The sequence below is a fragment of the Pezoporus wallicus genome, unplaced genomic scaffold (assembly GCF_028554395.1).
Source record: "Pezoporus wallicus isolate ANWC-B61680 ecotype Strahan unplaced genomic scaffold, APGP_CSIRO_Pwel_v1 contig_7545, whole genome shotgun sequence".
In the NCBI taxonomy this organism is placed as follows: domain Eukaryota; kingdom Metazoa; phylum Chordata; class Aves; order Psittaciformes; family Psittacidae; genus Pezoporus; species Pezoporus wallicus.
In genome coordinates, this window is record NW_026642398.1 from 5,764,321 (window position 1) to 5,780,087 (window position 15,767).

Consider the following 15,767-nt stretch of genomic DNA (forward strand, 5'->3'; position numbering starts at 1 on the left):
GCATCTGATCTAATCACAGTATTATGAATTCCTTGAGACAAAGACTTTAAATTATTGATTACTAGATGGGAAATGCTCCCCTCATTGGAGTACAAATCAAAAAGCAGCAGGATTTACAATCTATCAGCACCTGAATGCTGTGCAGACACCGCATACTCTTCTTTCCTTTTTTTCTATACCAAGTAAAATGAAATTCTTAGTCGTTTCTAAAATCAGCTAGTTATTCTAGTTTGAGAAGTGCTATTCTGAAGATGAAGCATGCACATCATGCACACATCAAAGTTACTGACAATATTAACGTCTGTATAGTAGAGGTCCTGCATACAGCTGAGATATATCCACAGTAAGCAGAGCCACTTCTACAACTGGTCCTGCAAAGCACAAGGGCCAAACCAGAAGGGCTGGTATAATCAAGATGGTTTGAGGACAGAAGCCGTGATTTGTGTGCAGGAAAGGAGATTTTATTCCAAATTTACTAACTGGCTATAAAGAAAAAAGTTACCTTTTCTTACAAACCTGTTCTACATATCAAAGTCTTAGAGAAAATCCATCCTAGAGTAATAGTTCTGCTTACACCAAACAGAGCAATGCCAAATGCAGACTGCAGAAATACTGTTAATTGTTCACTTCTATTTACAGCTCTCTATATAACTTGAGTTTCCAACACATCAAAAAGACACCTTCACAATCAAGACACTCATACAGAAAATACATCCCCAAATTTCTTTACCTGAATCATAAAGCCATTTTCTTCATCCAGTTCACAAATGCATCTAACAATTTCATTTAGAGCATCATCTTCATCCTGAGACTCTTCAAAGTTAGTTGAATCAAAATCCTGATTGTATTCATCACCACTAAGTAACAAACTCTCTGTAGAGGAATCATCCAAGAATTCCATATCTGAAAGGTCTAGTAAAAATAAACACGTGAAACTGTGAGTGCAGAGACACAATAGTTTACAGACATACAGGGGGGTCAGTCAAAAAATCTTAACCTTCATATAGCAAAATACTAGCATACTGCATTTCTTGATGAATTCTGCAAAGTACCTTTAATGTGATCTCCTCAGAAGCAGAGTAACAACTCTTAACCGAAGCAAGTACAATGAAGAACAGCTTGAGGAGTGTAAGAATTCTAATTTAAATAGATGAAGTATAAATCAGTTACCATATTTAAAGCTCCAATCCCAAAGGCAGACCGAATTACTGCCTTTAAAAAAAATCTCTTTCTTAAATTATTAAGCCTACAGATTGAAAGCTGCTGTTCAGCCAACCTACTTTCTCCACTAAGGTCAACAGATAAGATAGCTCTTGGATACTGGTATGATGTATTCTTCTCTGAGAACATACTGCGCAGAGTCAGAGAGCTCCCCGAGGACCGTGTTAATGGAGAGGAGCACCTGTCCAAGAACTCAACAGAGCTATCTTCATAATCTGAATAATCTGAAAATGAAATAAGTTGCTGTTACAAAAGTAAAGTTTATGACAACTGGAAAAAATATTAAGCGTATATTATTAATTATATAATATACATTCTTAAATTCATATAAGCATATATAATTTCCATTAAACTCAGCAGTAATGGATATCAACGTTGAGGTATTAGGATGATGAAACTGTAAATATGAAATGCAAAAGCTCTTCATAACATTTTATTTAAAAAAAAACTAGCATTAAACAATGAAGTTTAATAGCTAAGCCAAGTATTACCCATTTAACTTCTCCCAGCCCCCATCTCTGAATGCACAGATCCCTGTTCAACCCGGCCTTGAACACTTTCAGGGATGGGGCATCCACAACTTCTCCCAGCAGCCTGTCCAAATGCCTCACCAGCCTTTCACAGTAAAGAGCAAAGAGCTTCTTCCTGATATCTAACCTAAATCTACCCTCTTTCCATTTAAAACTGTTACCGCTACATTCCCTTGATAAACAATCCATCCCCACTCTTGCCATAGGACTCCTTTAGGTGTTGGAAGGCTGCTAGAAGGTCTTCTCACGGCCTTCTCTTTTCCAGGCTAAACAGTCTCTCAGCCTGTCCTCACAAGGAAGCTGCTCCAGCCCCGGTCATCTTTGCTCCCCTCCTCTGGACCCACTTGAGCAGGTCCATGTCTGTCTTATGCTGGTCAAACGATAATTAAAAGTAGCTATTTACTCCTCTTGGAACTTACTGCTTCAAGTACGAGTGAGTAATCACATTTCTACACTTTCATCCCAAACGCGGATGCTACCATGTGTATCTAGAGTTTTCTTGCAATGGGTCCCACAATATGCTTCTCTCCTAAATACCTTCCAAAAATCCACTCTTCATATTTACTTTCTCCTTCTGTCAAAACCAAATTATCTACCACATTTCCTAAGTATATCCACTGTAACAGAGTCAAATCAATGAGCAGTTGACTACTTCATGTTGCATTGCTGTCAACCTCACTGCAACAAAGAATAAAATGCTCATGTTTTACTCGCATGGCTTTCTGCATCTGGATTTATGACTGCTATGTGTTGGGCATTGGGAGGTATACAGTTTTCTCCTAATATTTACAAGCAGTGGATATGGCCCCTAGAAGTTGGAACTTAATCAGGGTACTTCTGCCAAGCTTCCGTTTAAAGAAAAGTTGGCAAAAAGTCCTCAACAACATAAAACCAAAGCAAATATTGGGCACAAGAACACAGCTCCGATGCTAATTTACAAGAGATACTCTAATAGAATCAGTTTGGATGAATAGGGTTTGCAGAATTCACTGCATATCAGAGCTGTAAGGAACCAGAGAACCAACTGCAACCCAGACAACACAAAGTCTTAGATTCCCTGACCTTAAGCACTTTGGGGAATGGCCAAGTATCACATGCTCAGATGAAGCCATCAGTCCAACCAATCCCTTCCGAACTTTCCAAACTGCGCACTACATCAGCCTTTTCTGACAATTCATCTGCATTCCAGGATTCAACACCAAAGATGACACATAACTTCCCCATTTACTCCTTTCTTTGGAAATACATGAAACGGAACGCTCAGGGAAACACTGTGTTCAAGTTTCCCTACTACAAAATATACTTTCATAGTTGTGACCTTACTTCAAATCTGCAGCTTGTTACCTATTAAAACCACTCCACTCCAAAGACCTTTTTTCAAATCCTTCATCATTATTTTGCTAATTTTTATGCAAGTTCTTTTTTCAACACCTTTACACGAACACTCAGTCATAGACTCAAAGAACAGAGGACCTGTAAAACACTGTTCTCACTCTAATCAAACTGCACTGAGAGTGCTTCCAGGGATACTGCTGTACACAAGGTGCTGGCACATTACTTTTGAACATCTTTCTAAACATGGAACCTGTGGAGAGTATTAACTCACTCTCCTGTGTTTTAATAATCACAGATGAAGCAGACAGGACTGCTTCAGGTCTTGGGGTCTTTGTTTTATCTTTAGCTCTCGTATACCTAGCATTTTCCAGTATCTTCTTGAAAATACTTAGATGCCTGCCCAGTGCAAGTGCTCAGAGCCCCATCCAACCTGGCCTTAAATGTCTCCAGGGATGGCACATCCACCACCTCTCTGGGCAACCTGTGCCAGTATTTCACCACCCTCAAAATTATTGCAGGTCATATTCAAGCACTACACAATTTGGGAACATTTTTCATTTCTAGCACAAATTTTGGACAGAAAAAATGCATAACCAGTCTAAAGATCCACAAGGCATCTTTGAAAGTCTGTGGTCAGAAGCTCCTTTTAATTTGCAGGGTTCTTCCACATGCTCTTTAGGAAAAATTTCTAGGAAAGTCTTTGTATGACAGGATTTAAAGTTTCCCCTTCTCAAGACAAAAAGACAGAATGAGTCTGCATTTGCCCACGCCATTATTTCTACTACCATAATGTTGCAACTAAAGCTGCACTGGATGCTAAAAAATGTAAACCAAGGAACCTGTAATGTGATCTTATGGGAGATTAAAAGAACCAGATGATGTGGAAAAGGGGAAGAAATACAAAGAAACAGTATAACTGTGCTGGTCAGCAGAATAGTTACCTTTTTATTACAAAAGACAGAACACCCAAAAGTCCAATTTTTCCATGGAAATCATGCCAATGAGTTACAGAAGGGATGGAGCTAAAACTTGAAACCATACTTACACGAGCATGCTCAAACAAGCAGAAAAAAAGGCAGACTTGTTTCAAAGGGGTTTTGCTTTGTTAAAAAAGTAAAAGCTACCTAGAGCCTCGTATCTAAAACCCAAATTATTTTTGCCCCTCTGGGCAACGAAAATAAGAGAGAAAAGAAATAGATGAGTGACATGGTCAAAAAGTCAAAATAAGGAAAGTGAGATGAAGACAAATGGAATCACCATTTGTCAAGACCACAGACAAGGTTGTTGCAACAGAGATGCCAACCTCAACAGTTAAGGATTAACTGTTAAGAAGGGGCTGAATTTTATACAATAAACCACTAAAATTCAGCAACACAGATACTAGAATAATTTTAATGTCCAAACAAAATAGGCAGGGTGCATATACAGAGCTTCAAATGAAGAATTTAAAGAGATGAGAAGAGCAAGCACATCTTTTGAAGTAAAACCATCTATGAAGTATCTACCTCACATAAAGACAGGCTATAAGCACAAAAATGAGGCGACAGACATCAGTGTCCTTCCAATATTTAGCCCAAAACTTGTTCTTGGAATTTCTAAAATATGACATTCATAGTCTTTAGAAACAAACTTTAATACCTAATGCAAGAACTACATCCAGTGGTTTTCCTTATTTAGTAAAAGAAAAAGTAAATTGAACTCACCATGCTGTTTAGATTTCTTCTTTTTTTTCTTCTTCTTTTTCTGCTTTGATTTATGATCTTTCTCCTTTTTCTCTTTTTTCTCCTTTTCCTTTTCTTTCCTTTTACCTGAAATAGAAATGTAATGTTTTAACACAGCAGTATCATTCCACATTACTTGCTTCACTTGGTATAACTTAAACATGACATCCAAAATCAAGTATTCCAGCTGCTTAGTCTGATCAGAATGATTCCGTTAATTTACTTGATATCCTGGACATGTCTCATTAATTGCTGGTAGAATGGGTCAAAGGAATCTCTCTCAACGAATAGCACTTTACCATTTTAAGTACTTCCAACATGAAGTATCATAGCAGAAGAAGACATAGCAAAGCACACAAAGTAAGTGTCATTATTTAGGCAGTTTGTAACACTTGTTTTACTTACAGCTTATAACAAAAAGGCTCGGCCAAGAGAGAAAGCTTTCAAAAGAACAAAATCCCAAAGTAAAAAGATAACATCATCTGAAAAACACATATTAGGCCTGTTTCCTTTCTACAGGAAATCTCAGTATCACAAATCTGCTGATGCTGTCAGCACCTTTTACTGCATAGCAACATGCTCACAGAAAACTGTTCTAAAATTCATGATCCATTTTCTACACCATGGTTCACTTCTACCCACTGTTGGTATATGCATGAGGACAAGTAATTTGTCTCAGAAACATGCTATTTATCCTGTTAATTTTCCCCAGACAAACATCCCACAACATTTTCACTCCATCATCATTTTCTGAGTAATCAGCAATGAGATAAATAACAAGAAAATCGACTTGTTATAGAAAATAAAACCTTAGCATCAGTATTTAAGGATTTCCTGCACACAAATTTGAGTCATTTTACCTTCTAAGGAAATACAGAATCCGAACTGATACCTTGTGGAAACAACAAAGGAAAAATCACTTACAAGTTCTTGACCATCTTTAACAATTTTTCCTATTTTTTCAAACACAGGATAAAACTACGGCCTTCTTAATTTATATTTTCTTTCAAGAATTGCCAAATGTTTTGCTACTAACATTGAACTGTTTTCTCCTCTTCCACCTCTCATCCCAACTGATCAGTACAAGGAAATAAAGGCAGCTATCACTTATGTAACTAAAAAGTCTTGGGTTTTTTAGCCCAGGTCTCTCATAGGTCCTTCCAAACCCTTGTTATGGGCACTTTGATATTCTCTTGTACTATAAACTTACCATATATACAAAACCTGGTTTTGAGACCTAAACAATTGAAGTGCAGCTGGGCCTAGGAAATATTTGATGCTTTTACATCTGCTCTTCACAGACATCAAGTGTTAAGAGAATTTTTCTTTTTTTCCTAATAATATTATTGCTCCGTACATACCATATGTTGAAGAACTTTTCTCTTCCAGTTTCCCTTTTCTCTCCATTCTCACAGCACCTGCCAATTGAAGAAGAATATATGACGTAAGTGCAATGTCTGGCTGATGACCCACTTTCTTGTACAAATCATTAGATCATAAAAAGCCCTAATGGTACATAAGAAGAAACATACAGACAATATTTTTCATGCCACTTTAGAATTACTTTTATTGTCTAAAGCACTGGAAACAAAAAGTATTGTAGTTTACCAACTTCTGAATGCTTGTCCTTCTCAATCATGTTCTTTAATATTTGCTCCTTCAGACTCTCAAAACTTTTCTCCTTTATGGGCACAGAGCACTGTATCTCTGTCCCTTCAGAGCTCACTGATGTGGAAGACCTCTTTTTTTTACTATTCCCTTTGGGTAACTTTAGACTATTGGTTAAAGGCATTTCCAGATGCAAGGCATGTACATGGGACGAGGGTGCTGAAAACAAGAAGACAGATTTACTAGGCATTCCATAAGGATTGCAGCCAGGTCACTGGCTGGGTCAGATCACTGCAATGTCAAGTATCCGTAATAATATCATCACACGCAACATATAATTACTGCACATGAATGCCTAGGTCTTAGTCTTACATACAAGAAAAGACATGCCACAGAAAGTTTCTTTGCTTTGGAATTTGCACTCACTTTTAAACTACTTGCACTGTTTAAACTGTCCTTTTGCTGCTACATTTAAGCCTTTTTGTTTCCTTTTTATTTCACTGTAACATAAACCCACATGAACAGTAAGTGTTGAAGGTGCTGACACCGTCAATATCTTTTAAGCTAACACTCCATGATATGAACAGTGAAACTAAGCTTTGGTACGTTTTTAGTGCTATAAGATTTACACTTCCACTTACTGCAACTTTCATTTATTTAAATCATTCACTATCTTTCATGTATGTACTTAATCCATTTGAATTATATGCAAAATGCTGTGTGATCTGTCAGAATCCAGCATCATATACTGACAATTCATATCTTGCACTATTCAGAAAAGCTTATTCAGTGAAATATTTAGTTGTTTTTTAAATCTTTGAGATGCAAATTAGGAAATAACATGGCAAGACAAAACTCAAATTATAATTTCATTGCTAACATTTATAACCAAGTAGGACAATGAAATTGTCAAATAATTAAACTAGAAGAAGAGTTATTTATAAATAACATTACTAAGGTCATTTAAGACTCTACTATTGTGTTCATCAACATTCTGAGCACTTCAAGTTTCATTTAAATGTAAACTTCATCAGACCATTGAGACCATTCACCATCACATTTCAGGCCCATGCCAAGGACATACTGTACAAAAATGCAGCTCTGCAGACTCATAAGGGGCTCTGGGTTTTGAATGTCAGCTGTAAACACTAGGAGGCACCAGTCACCTTTTGTGTATCTCGACCTTAGAGCCCGACAGAAGTACCTACATGTAAAAAAACCCTTGTGGGTTAAAGCACTGAACCAAAAATGTCCTGACAAATACGCATGAGCAGTCAAGATATTGCAAAAGACAAAATATGAACCTGATCTGCAACGGGTTCTTTGAGCTTCCCCTTCTTTTCTCTTTTTAAAAAAGTATTCAATAATAAAACAACAAAAAAGCATTTAAATAAGCACTCCTAAGGTAATTTAGTAAATTCATCAGTCAGAAAAGGATTCTGGGGAAATGGCAAGAATATCTCAGAGCTGATTCTGACAGCAGCCTTCCAGGCTTGGACAGACCAACCCAATTCTGCTATGATTCAACATGCAAGCTACAGGAAACTTATTCCATCTCCTAGTCAGCCATCTCAGTTAAAATGCCAGAGAGAGAGAATGCAGGAGCAGCAAGAGCAATGGAAAGTGGTACCTCACCTACCACATCACAGAGCACATTTAAATGCCAGATGTTCCCAGCTGCAAGATGCAAAACACCACCATGCTAGGCAACCCAGCCAGCAGCCAGGAGCAGCTGCTTAGTTCGATGTGCTGGCTTCTAACATGAGACATAAGCTGCATGACCACAGTTGAGGCTACGGAAGCTTTTCCACTATCTCAAATCAACTACCCCATCTAAGACTGTAATCTTTCAGGACTGGTTTGCTATTCAGGCTCTTGCCTTTGCCTGTATTTCAAGCAGACTTAGCTTGATGGGATACTTATCACTGACACAAAACACTATCCAAATTATGCTTTTCTTGGGTTTCCTAATTAACATTTGTCTCTGTTACAGGAATGAACTGCTCTGCCATCTGTGGAGCATCGAGTATATTTTAGCACCTCAGTAAAAGAAAAGTGACATTTCTTCACATCATCATGCTATCAACGTCTTGTCTTGTTTCTAAAAGGAGCACAAAAGGATCGCCCAAATGCACATAATTTGGTTAGGTCACTGCCATATTGATGAAAAGATGTGAGAACACTCCATCCAAACTATCTCAAGGGAAATACAGTCTCAGTATTAGATGAATCAGTATTTAAACTTCATTACTCAAAAGAAATCCTGACCTCGGATATTCAAATATGCTCTGACAGCCACAACGCAAGAAACTTCAGTATCTCAGTTTTCAACACAAGCACATCTGACAAAGTAATAGCTAGGAACTAAATAACTGAGAGAATATTTATGATGAGCAGAAATCTGCTACAGTCACACAAATATCCACCTCAACGACAGAGCTCACCAGACCGCCTTTCTATAGTAACCTGAAAAGAGAAGTCACTGTTGCCTGCATACACTGCATTGTTATTCTTTGCTTCTACTTTTATGAATCCAAAATCATTCTAGATTGAGAATCTCAAATTGTCAGGTCCTAAATAAAGTCTTAAGACTTGCAAAGTCTGATTTTCAATCACTGTGCCTTACAAGTAACCACAAAATTACACAAAGCAGATAATCACAGTCTTAAAGGCAAGTAGCAAATACAGCAAGAAGAATATCAGTTTATAAAAGATTTCCTGTATGGCATTATTACCATATTTTTAACTGTTACTTTTAATTGCAATTTTATTCCTTTCGGAGGAGTCAAGTCAGCCATCTCCCACACAGTGAAGCGTGGGAGCTCTGCAATTAACACTCGGCAGAGAGAAAGATGCTTAGAGATTAGACTTGATAAACTACTAATTATGTCTAATTATGTTCTAATATCAATTCCATCACTGGAAGACTGATATCAGATTGAAATTAAATGCAAACCACAGCACTTTCCAGCCCGGTTTATGACACTTGCCCGGTGCTACCTCTCCTGGTCCGGCATGGTGAAGCAACACAAGCCTAAAGTGCAAGCACAGCACAAGACACGGTGCTACAAGCGCAGCAGCACAGATGGGCTTTCAATGGGACTGCTTATTTCAGTTCAGCAAATTAAACTGTACCAATGTGAAGTGCCTTATTCTGTTGCACGATAGTCTGCTCCATGGCTTTTGATGTTTCAACTTTCCTATTAACAGACATATCACAATCTGCTTTAAAACTGAACTGAAATCATAACCTGACCATCACAATTCATGGTTCTATCGTGATTAATTTTCTGGTTTGAATTCCCAGTGCGTAGGATGAACTTTATATCCGAATGAACTTAAAATACATACACAGATTAATACCAGATCCTGCACAAAACAGTATCTTTAAGAACATGGAACGTTCTCCCTTGCCTTCAGCTAACTACCAAAAGAATAAGCTGGGAACTTCAGGATGGAGATTAGAATGGCAGATATTCAAATCAGGGAGCAAAGCCAACTGTCAGAGGGTATTTGGGGTAAACAAAGGGCTCTAAAGTAAGAAGAGCTTTTTCACAAGACTCTATAGATACCTCTTAAAAGCAGGATAACCAAGAACACTGTCAAGAGTTTACTAAAGAGCAACTGATCTCATTTTCTGACAATTTTGTTCAACAGCCATTTTTGTTCCTGCTGCAGTGAACTCATTCATGAAATTATGTAAAAATTTATGTTCCTTCCTTTTAGTGTAAGTGCAAATTTCTCCTGTATAGTTAACCTAATGTTACCCTACCAGTAAAATCATCCAAACTGAGCTAGAAGAAAGAACAGCTAATAATAGTTACATTGGTAAATGTAACTATTTCCTTTCACTTCAATTCTAAAACCCAGACTGCTTGTTGCAATTCTGTTTGCTCAATACATAACAGTTAAACACAAATGGTATAATGTTACAGAAACCAAGAAAGACTATCACAAATTTAAGGAGAATTACTACTGCAGAAAGATCTGAACTTCATGAAGTTAGAACTGGATAACTGCAGTGTTCTGTGTGTATTTCCCACTGACTGGGATTGAAACGCTATGAGAAGCTAAGTGACAGGAAGGACGGCTTGACAAATGAAAGCAAGGACTCTTAGCTATGTGTGGACAGTATCAGTTGATCCCAAGTAAGCCCATACAGCAGTGTAGGCAAGCAATATCACTGTTCAATAATTAGCTGGTAGTGTACCAGTGCCTACCAATATACACAGTACTCCCAGGTAGCCTGTGAACTGAAGGAATTCATCAGTGTTGCCTTTAGAAGATGACAAGCTGCTCATTTTGAGCAACGATTTTGAGATCTATGTGTTAATGAGCTGCCAGTTACGCTTCCGCACTTCAGTGCACCTCATCCCTCCCCTCTGGAAACACCAACTTAGTATCCTTTGCATTAAAAAGTCATTGAAATACATCATTTTCAACAACATAAAAGTTATTTTTTCAACTGACTCAACTGATAGCCTCCATTAGAAGTCTAAACTTCCAAATCCACAAACTGCATCTCTGGGTCTAAAACACTATGGCTCTTTCACAGAAGGCTCAGTGAGCATACACAGGCTGTTCCAGTCTATATACTTCTGCTACCTCCCTAACTTCTGAACATAGCTACAGTTACCTACTTCAATGATTATGAAGACATGAAGTCTAATGTAAGTGCACATGGCAAATTCCATTGTGTTGTCAAAAGCAGACCTGTCCAGACTGTCAATAAAAGCCAAACAGTAGAACTGTCATAAAGACACTTTAAATAGTTTGTTCAGATTTTTAAAAAACAGTTGCAGAATAGTCTGGATTTTACACAGAGTTCTCAAATTATAACAGCTAGAGTCGCCGCACCTTGACTAAATAATGCAATATATTAAAATACACTTAGGCAGGCAAATATTCCTGCTTAATGCAAGTTAACTTTTCTCAGCAATTTCAAGCATTAACAGGAATGAGAAAGGAAAGCATCTATTGGGCACCTCTCCTTTATATATTAGTTTGCCATTGTTTAAACATTGTTTCATTAGAAAAGTAGTGATAGAGTGGATTCTATTAATTCTCCTGAAGCATGCAAGGATTTGTCATAATTATGGGTGCTTAAGTAACATGACTTGAGAATCTTTGCTATGTCAAAAGCAGAAAGATGCCTTCTAAAGCAGATAACACAAGAAAAGCTACTCAAAAGTGCAAAGTAACTTCAGAGGTTTCAAACCTGGGCTTAAAAGTTACATTTTAGTTTTTCTTCCTGTGAGAAGACTATGAGACAAATGAGTTTCACCAGAGTAAAATGACTGATGTGAACCCAAAAGACACAGGAACTTCAGTTAGAGTCCTAGAGGCACTACTGACAGAGACAGCTAGCTCAAAACTGAATGGTTTAGTGGTGGACTAGGCAGTCCTAGGGTAACGGTTCCACTTGATGATCTTAAAGGTCTTTTCCAACCTAGCTGATTCTATAAAATCTCTGAATTTAAGATATCAAACTGCTTACATTTGTCTTTCAGCCCACAAAGTTTCTCCCACTCAAGTGGATGCTGGGCTGCATCCTTCTGAAAGCTCTTAAGATTTGGACAATAAGTCAGTAAGTATGACAGCTCAAAACAGTTATATAGATTGCATAGAGGAAAACTGTAATATGTGAAAATTAGGAACAAAACAGATCTGTCTGGATGGCGAAAACCCAGAAGACAGAAGGTAGTTGGCAAATCAGTTCTTTGAGAGCTGTTAAAATCACGTTGATCCCCAAAAGCTCCACTAAGCAGTACAAACTGTATTCACCAGCATAGATTGCAAGTGCTTCCATCTTCCCGTTCTGGGGTTAAATAGTAATACCAGATAATTCTGTTAGGGAGTGGTTTCCTCTTACACAGTGTGTGGACACGTCAAATGCTTCAGAGTCATAAATAAAGGTGGCTATAATTGAAACATATTATTTCTTTAATTAAAAATTCAGCTGTGGGTGAGACCAAGACAAAGCTCAACTAATAAACAGGTACAAGTGTACTCATAGATGCTGGGTTTAGAACCAGCTCCCTCAGACTACAAGCAAATCCCATGATGGGAGCAGGCATCAAAATAAATACCTGTCAGCATTACCAACTCCACACTAAATAATCCAGAAAACATAACAGAAAAGGTAGAAGTTAAATTCCTAGTAACTGAAATCAGTTCTAATAAACAAGAAACAGATGGTAGTTGGATGCTGTTAGTTTCTTTTACAGTCGGGTTCTAGGAGTGGGCAAATATACATCTCCCAGAAGCACTTCTCTTAGTGGCACAAGACACAGTAATTTCCCCAGGAATGTGCAATTCTACTGCTATACAATGTAACAAAGGCAAATGAAGACTGTCACATGGTTTGAGTAATAAGTTATTTTTTCTTAAAAGCTTAACTGGAATCTCATTAGAAATTCCCATTGCCCTTATTTTGACAAATTAGTTTGAGAGAGTAATAGATTTTTCTTGAGAGACAGAGAGGATAATTACAATCATCCATTTCAATCTACACAATATCGATCCAAGAATCCCACCCAGCTTTTGCTACACCAAGTTAAACAGCTTTGCTACAACGCAGTAGCTATTTCACTACTGAGTCCTATTTTTTGAAGTGAAGCAATCACCTTAACAGTGTCAGTGTGCGCAGGCACCCAAGCAGGGGCTATACATACTAAACAGTGTACTTCACTGCTCTAGTGAGCACTGCAGCTTAATGCAAAGCTGTTATTCCACCCCCGAACAAGACTAAGTTATAGTTTGACTGCCATAATTACATATTTAAAGGTAACGTTGTCGTTCCTTACCATTGATCAGATTAACCAAAACCTTCCTCAGCAAGGTACAATACTGGGATTTTTTTCTCCTCTTACTTTATTGAGCTATCTTCTCATTTAAATGCAAAATCACAACAACAACAACAAAGAAAAAGGGCTTGTGAGAATTCTTTCTCAGAAGCCAATTAAAAATGGTATAATACTCACATAAAAAAAAAAAAGAAGACTTACTTACGGAAAAAGTATATGGACATCTAACATACACTGGATGAAAACAACCAACTTTTAGGGCCTGCAAACCACTTTATCAAACACACACACCGCCCACACCCCCCCCAAATCTCTTTATTGCCTCTATCCACGTAATTCACTTAAACCACAGTAGTCAGGAAGCTGTTACAAACTGAGAGGCAGCACAGAGTTCCAGTACTGGGCCCTATGCTGACTTTGTGAGGGTGAACCAAGATGACATAGATAAATTTTAGGGTATTTTTCATAAATATTTTCAAGTAACATTTCATAGCAAGCAAATAACAAAATTTCCACTGCAAACAGAAGCAAAGGTAGAGGAATGTTGATAGTGTTTGAAAATGCTACGAAGTTTTAAAGATGAAGCCACAGAGAAATGAGCACATCTTGATTTACTGTATGTTAGTATGTTAGTAACTTCATACGTTATTTTTGCAAGTTTTAATAAAATCACATCTTTTCTAACTAAATACTGCTCTTTATATTCCATAAACTCAGACCCTCCTTAAATTGTGTTAGAAAAAAGTGCTAGTGCAGCTCAAAGCCAGTGGAAGATGAATATGCAGATGGAGAGACCCCAGGAAGAGTTGCAGGCTTGCACTGTTTTAACCCTACATCTATAACCTAACTGGTTGTATACTGAATCTCTTTACCTGACGCTGTTGTAGCTACTCTTCCATCAGTTACTGCTTTGGAAGAAAGATATGTAATCATCTGAATATCTTCCTTGTCTTTACTGGGATATTCATTACGGAAAGTGGATTCTGTGGATAATGGTGCTGTAACTTCCGAACTACGGCTTAAATCAAGAGGGAGACATGGTCCACGCTTCTCAAGTGACATATGAGCAACATCAGGTACTACACAAAAGAAAAAATGTAGAATTAAAAAAGATACATAGGTCCAACAAACAACAGTTTGGATTGCAGCGTTACATAACATAGGAACAGCATTCAGCTTTAGCTACGGTAAGTCAAAATATCCCATTAGATGAAAACCATGAAAGGTCTCATTTTTATGATTCTATTTCTCTTGGGCAGTTCTTTATTAGATTAAGATACATTACCCTCCAATTTTGATGACTGTTGGTTTTGACCACTGATGGAGAACACTTTTCCATCAGTAACTGAAGAGGGAGAAGAAACTTTTTCTACAGAATCATCAGGCAAGGAGCAAGTGGCTAAACGCTGTGATCTTCTTCTCCGTTGGCTATGTTTGTAGGATCTAGGGGAATTCACTGGCTGTGATGGACCTAAAAAGAGATCTTTCAATGTTCATGAAGCAGAGAGATATACCATAATCTTACCGCAGTATCTGAGATCTAAAGATGGGGAGTGCTTTAAATAGCTCTTATTTGCAAAGCTGGTAATCACAGCAGAACTGGCAAAAGTAATTAAAAGACTGTGAGTACCAGGAGCAAAAAAAGAGAGTTATGCTCAAGATATGAGTCTGCTTTTTGTTTAGTATACATTATTAGGGCACCTACTTCCCCACTGATAAAGGCTGTTGGTTTACAATAAGCAACCCCCCATATAACCCAGGAGATCAGGCTACTTATAATGGAAGGGGGCAATAGGATTTAACAGTAAACAGAACATATGATCACAGTTAAGGATCTAAAAAGTCATGGATAGTGTTAACATACAACTTAATAAAAATAATCAAAAGCAGTGGTTAATTTTATATCCCATCTCCTGTCTTCTGCTAACCTGATATCAATACCCCAATTATATGTCAAGTACACACTGCCAACGCATTGTGTTGGCACAGTGAGAAGGGTCAAGAACCTTGTACTTAAAAATAAAGGAGGGAGGATTGATACAGGTTAATATAGGCCTGATTCATTAAAAACAAAAACACCCACACTCCCCTACCTCTCCAATTTCACAAACTTTTGCCTTATTAAAGCATTTAAGTCATTATTCCACTGTAAATCACTGTTCTCTCCTTTTCTTAAGCACTTTTTAGAGTCAAAGGTGTACAAATTTAAAAATAAAGAGACAGCAAAACAGAATTTCCTTTACAGATTGTAAAAACTCAGAAGCAAAAGACTAAAAGACAGCACTAAAAAGGTCTAAGCTATTAATTAACCAAGTTTTAAATTAGCTGATTTTTAAACTATTGCTACAGAGAAGTCTAATCTAACCCAAAATACAAACATGCTCAAGGAAAACTACTCACCACTGGTTTAGGGATGGGGAGGGAAGCTGTATACAAGAAAGATTTATGGGGACAAAATACAATCTATACCAGTGCATCCTGAAAAAATAAAGATGGCTGAATTTGCACCCCTCCCACTCCCATTCGTTTCAGGCTATATGTGAGAA

General features: G+C 37.6%; 1 protein-coding gene across 8 annotated transcripts in view; it reads right to left on the reverse strand.

Moving 5' to 3' along the window:
* The window catches only part of PHF20L1 (PHD finger protein 20 like 1), a 52,758-nt gene that overhangs the window by 9,397 nt on the left and 27,594 nt on the right, over positions 1 to 15,767 (reverse strand). For 5 of the 8 annotated variants that reach the window (XM_057429801.1, XM_057429803.1, XM_057429802.1 and 2 more), the window contains 7 exons: positions 14,507 to 14,692; positions 14,094 to 14,300; positions 6,416 to 6,634; positions 6,169 to 6,225; positions 4,790 to 4,894; positions 1,281 to 1,445; positions 731 to 912 (listed from right to left, as the gene is read on the reverse strand). In XM_057429801.1, coding sequence (XP_057285784.1) covers positions 731 to 912; positions 1,281 to 1,445; positions 4,790 to 4,894; positions 6,169 to 6,225; positions 6,416 to 6,634; positions 14,094 to 14,300; positions 14,507 to 14,692 — 1,121 coding nt within the window. The remainder of the gene's footprint in view (positions 1 to 730; positions 913 to 1,280; positions 1,446 to 4,789; positions 4,895 to 6,168; positions 6,226 to 6,415; positions 6,635 to 14,093; positions 14,301 to 14,506; positions 14,693 to 15,767) is intronic. The other 3 variants (XM_057429805.1, XM_057429804.1, XM_057429806.1) reach the window with 1 other exon arrangement.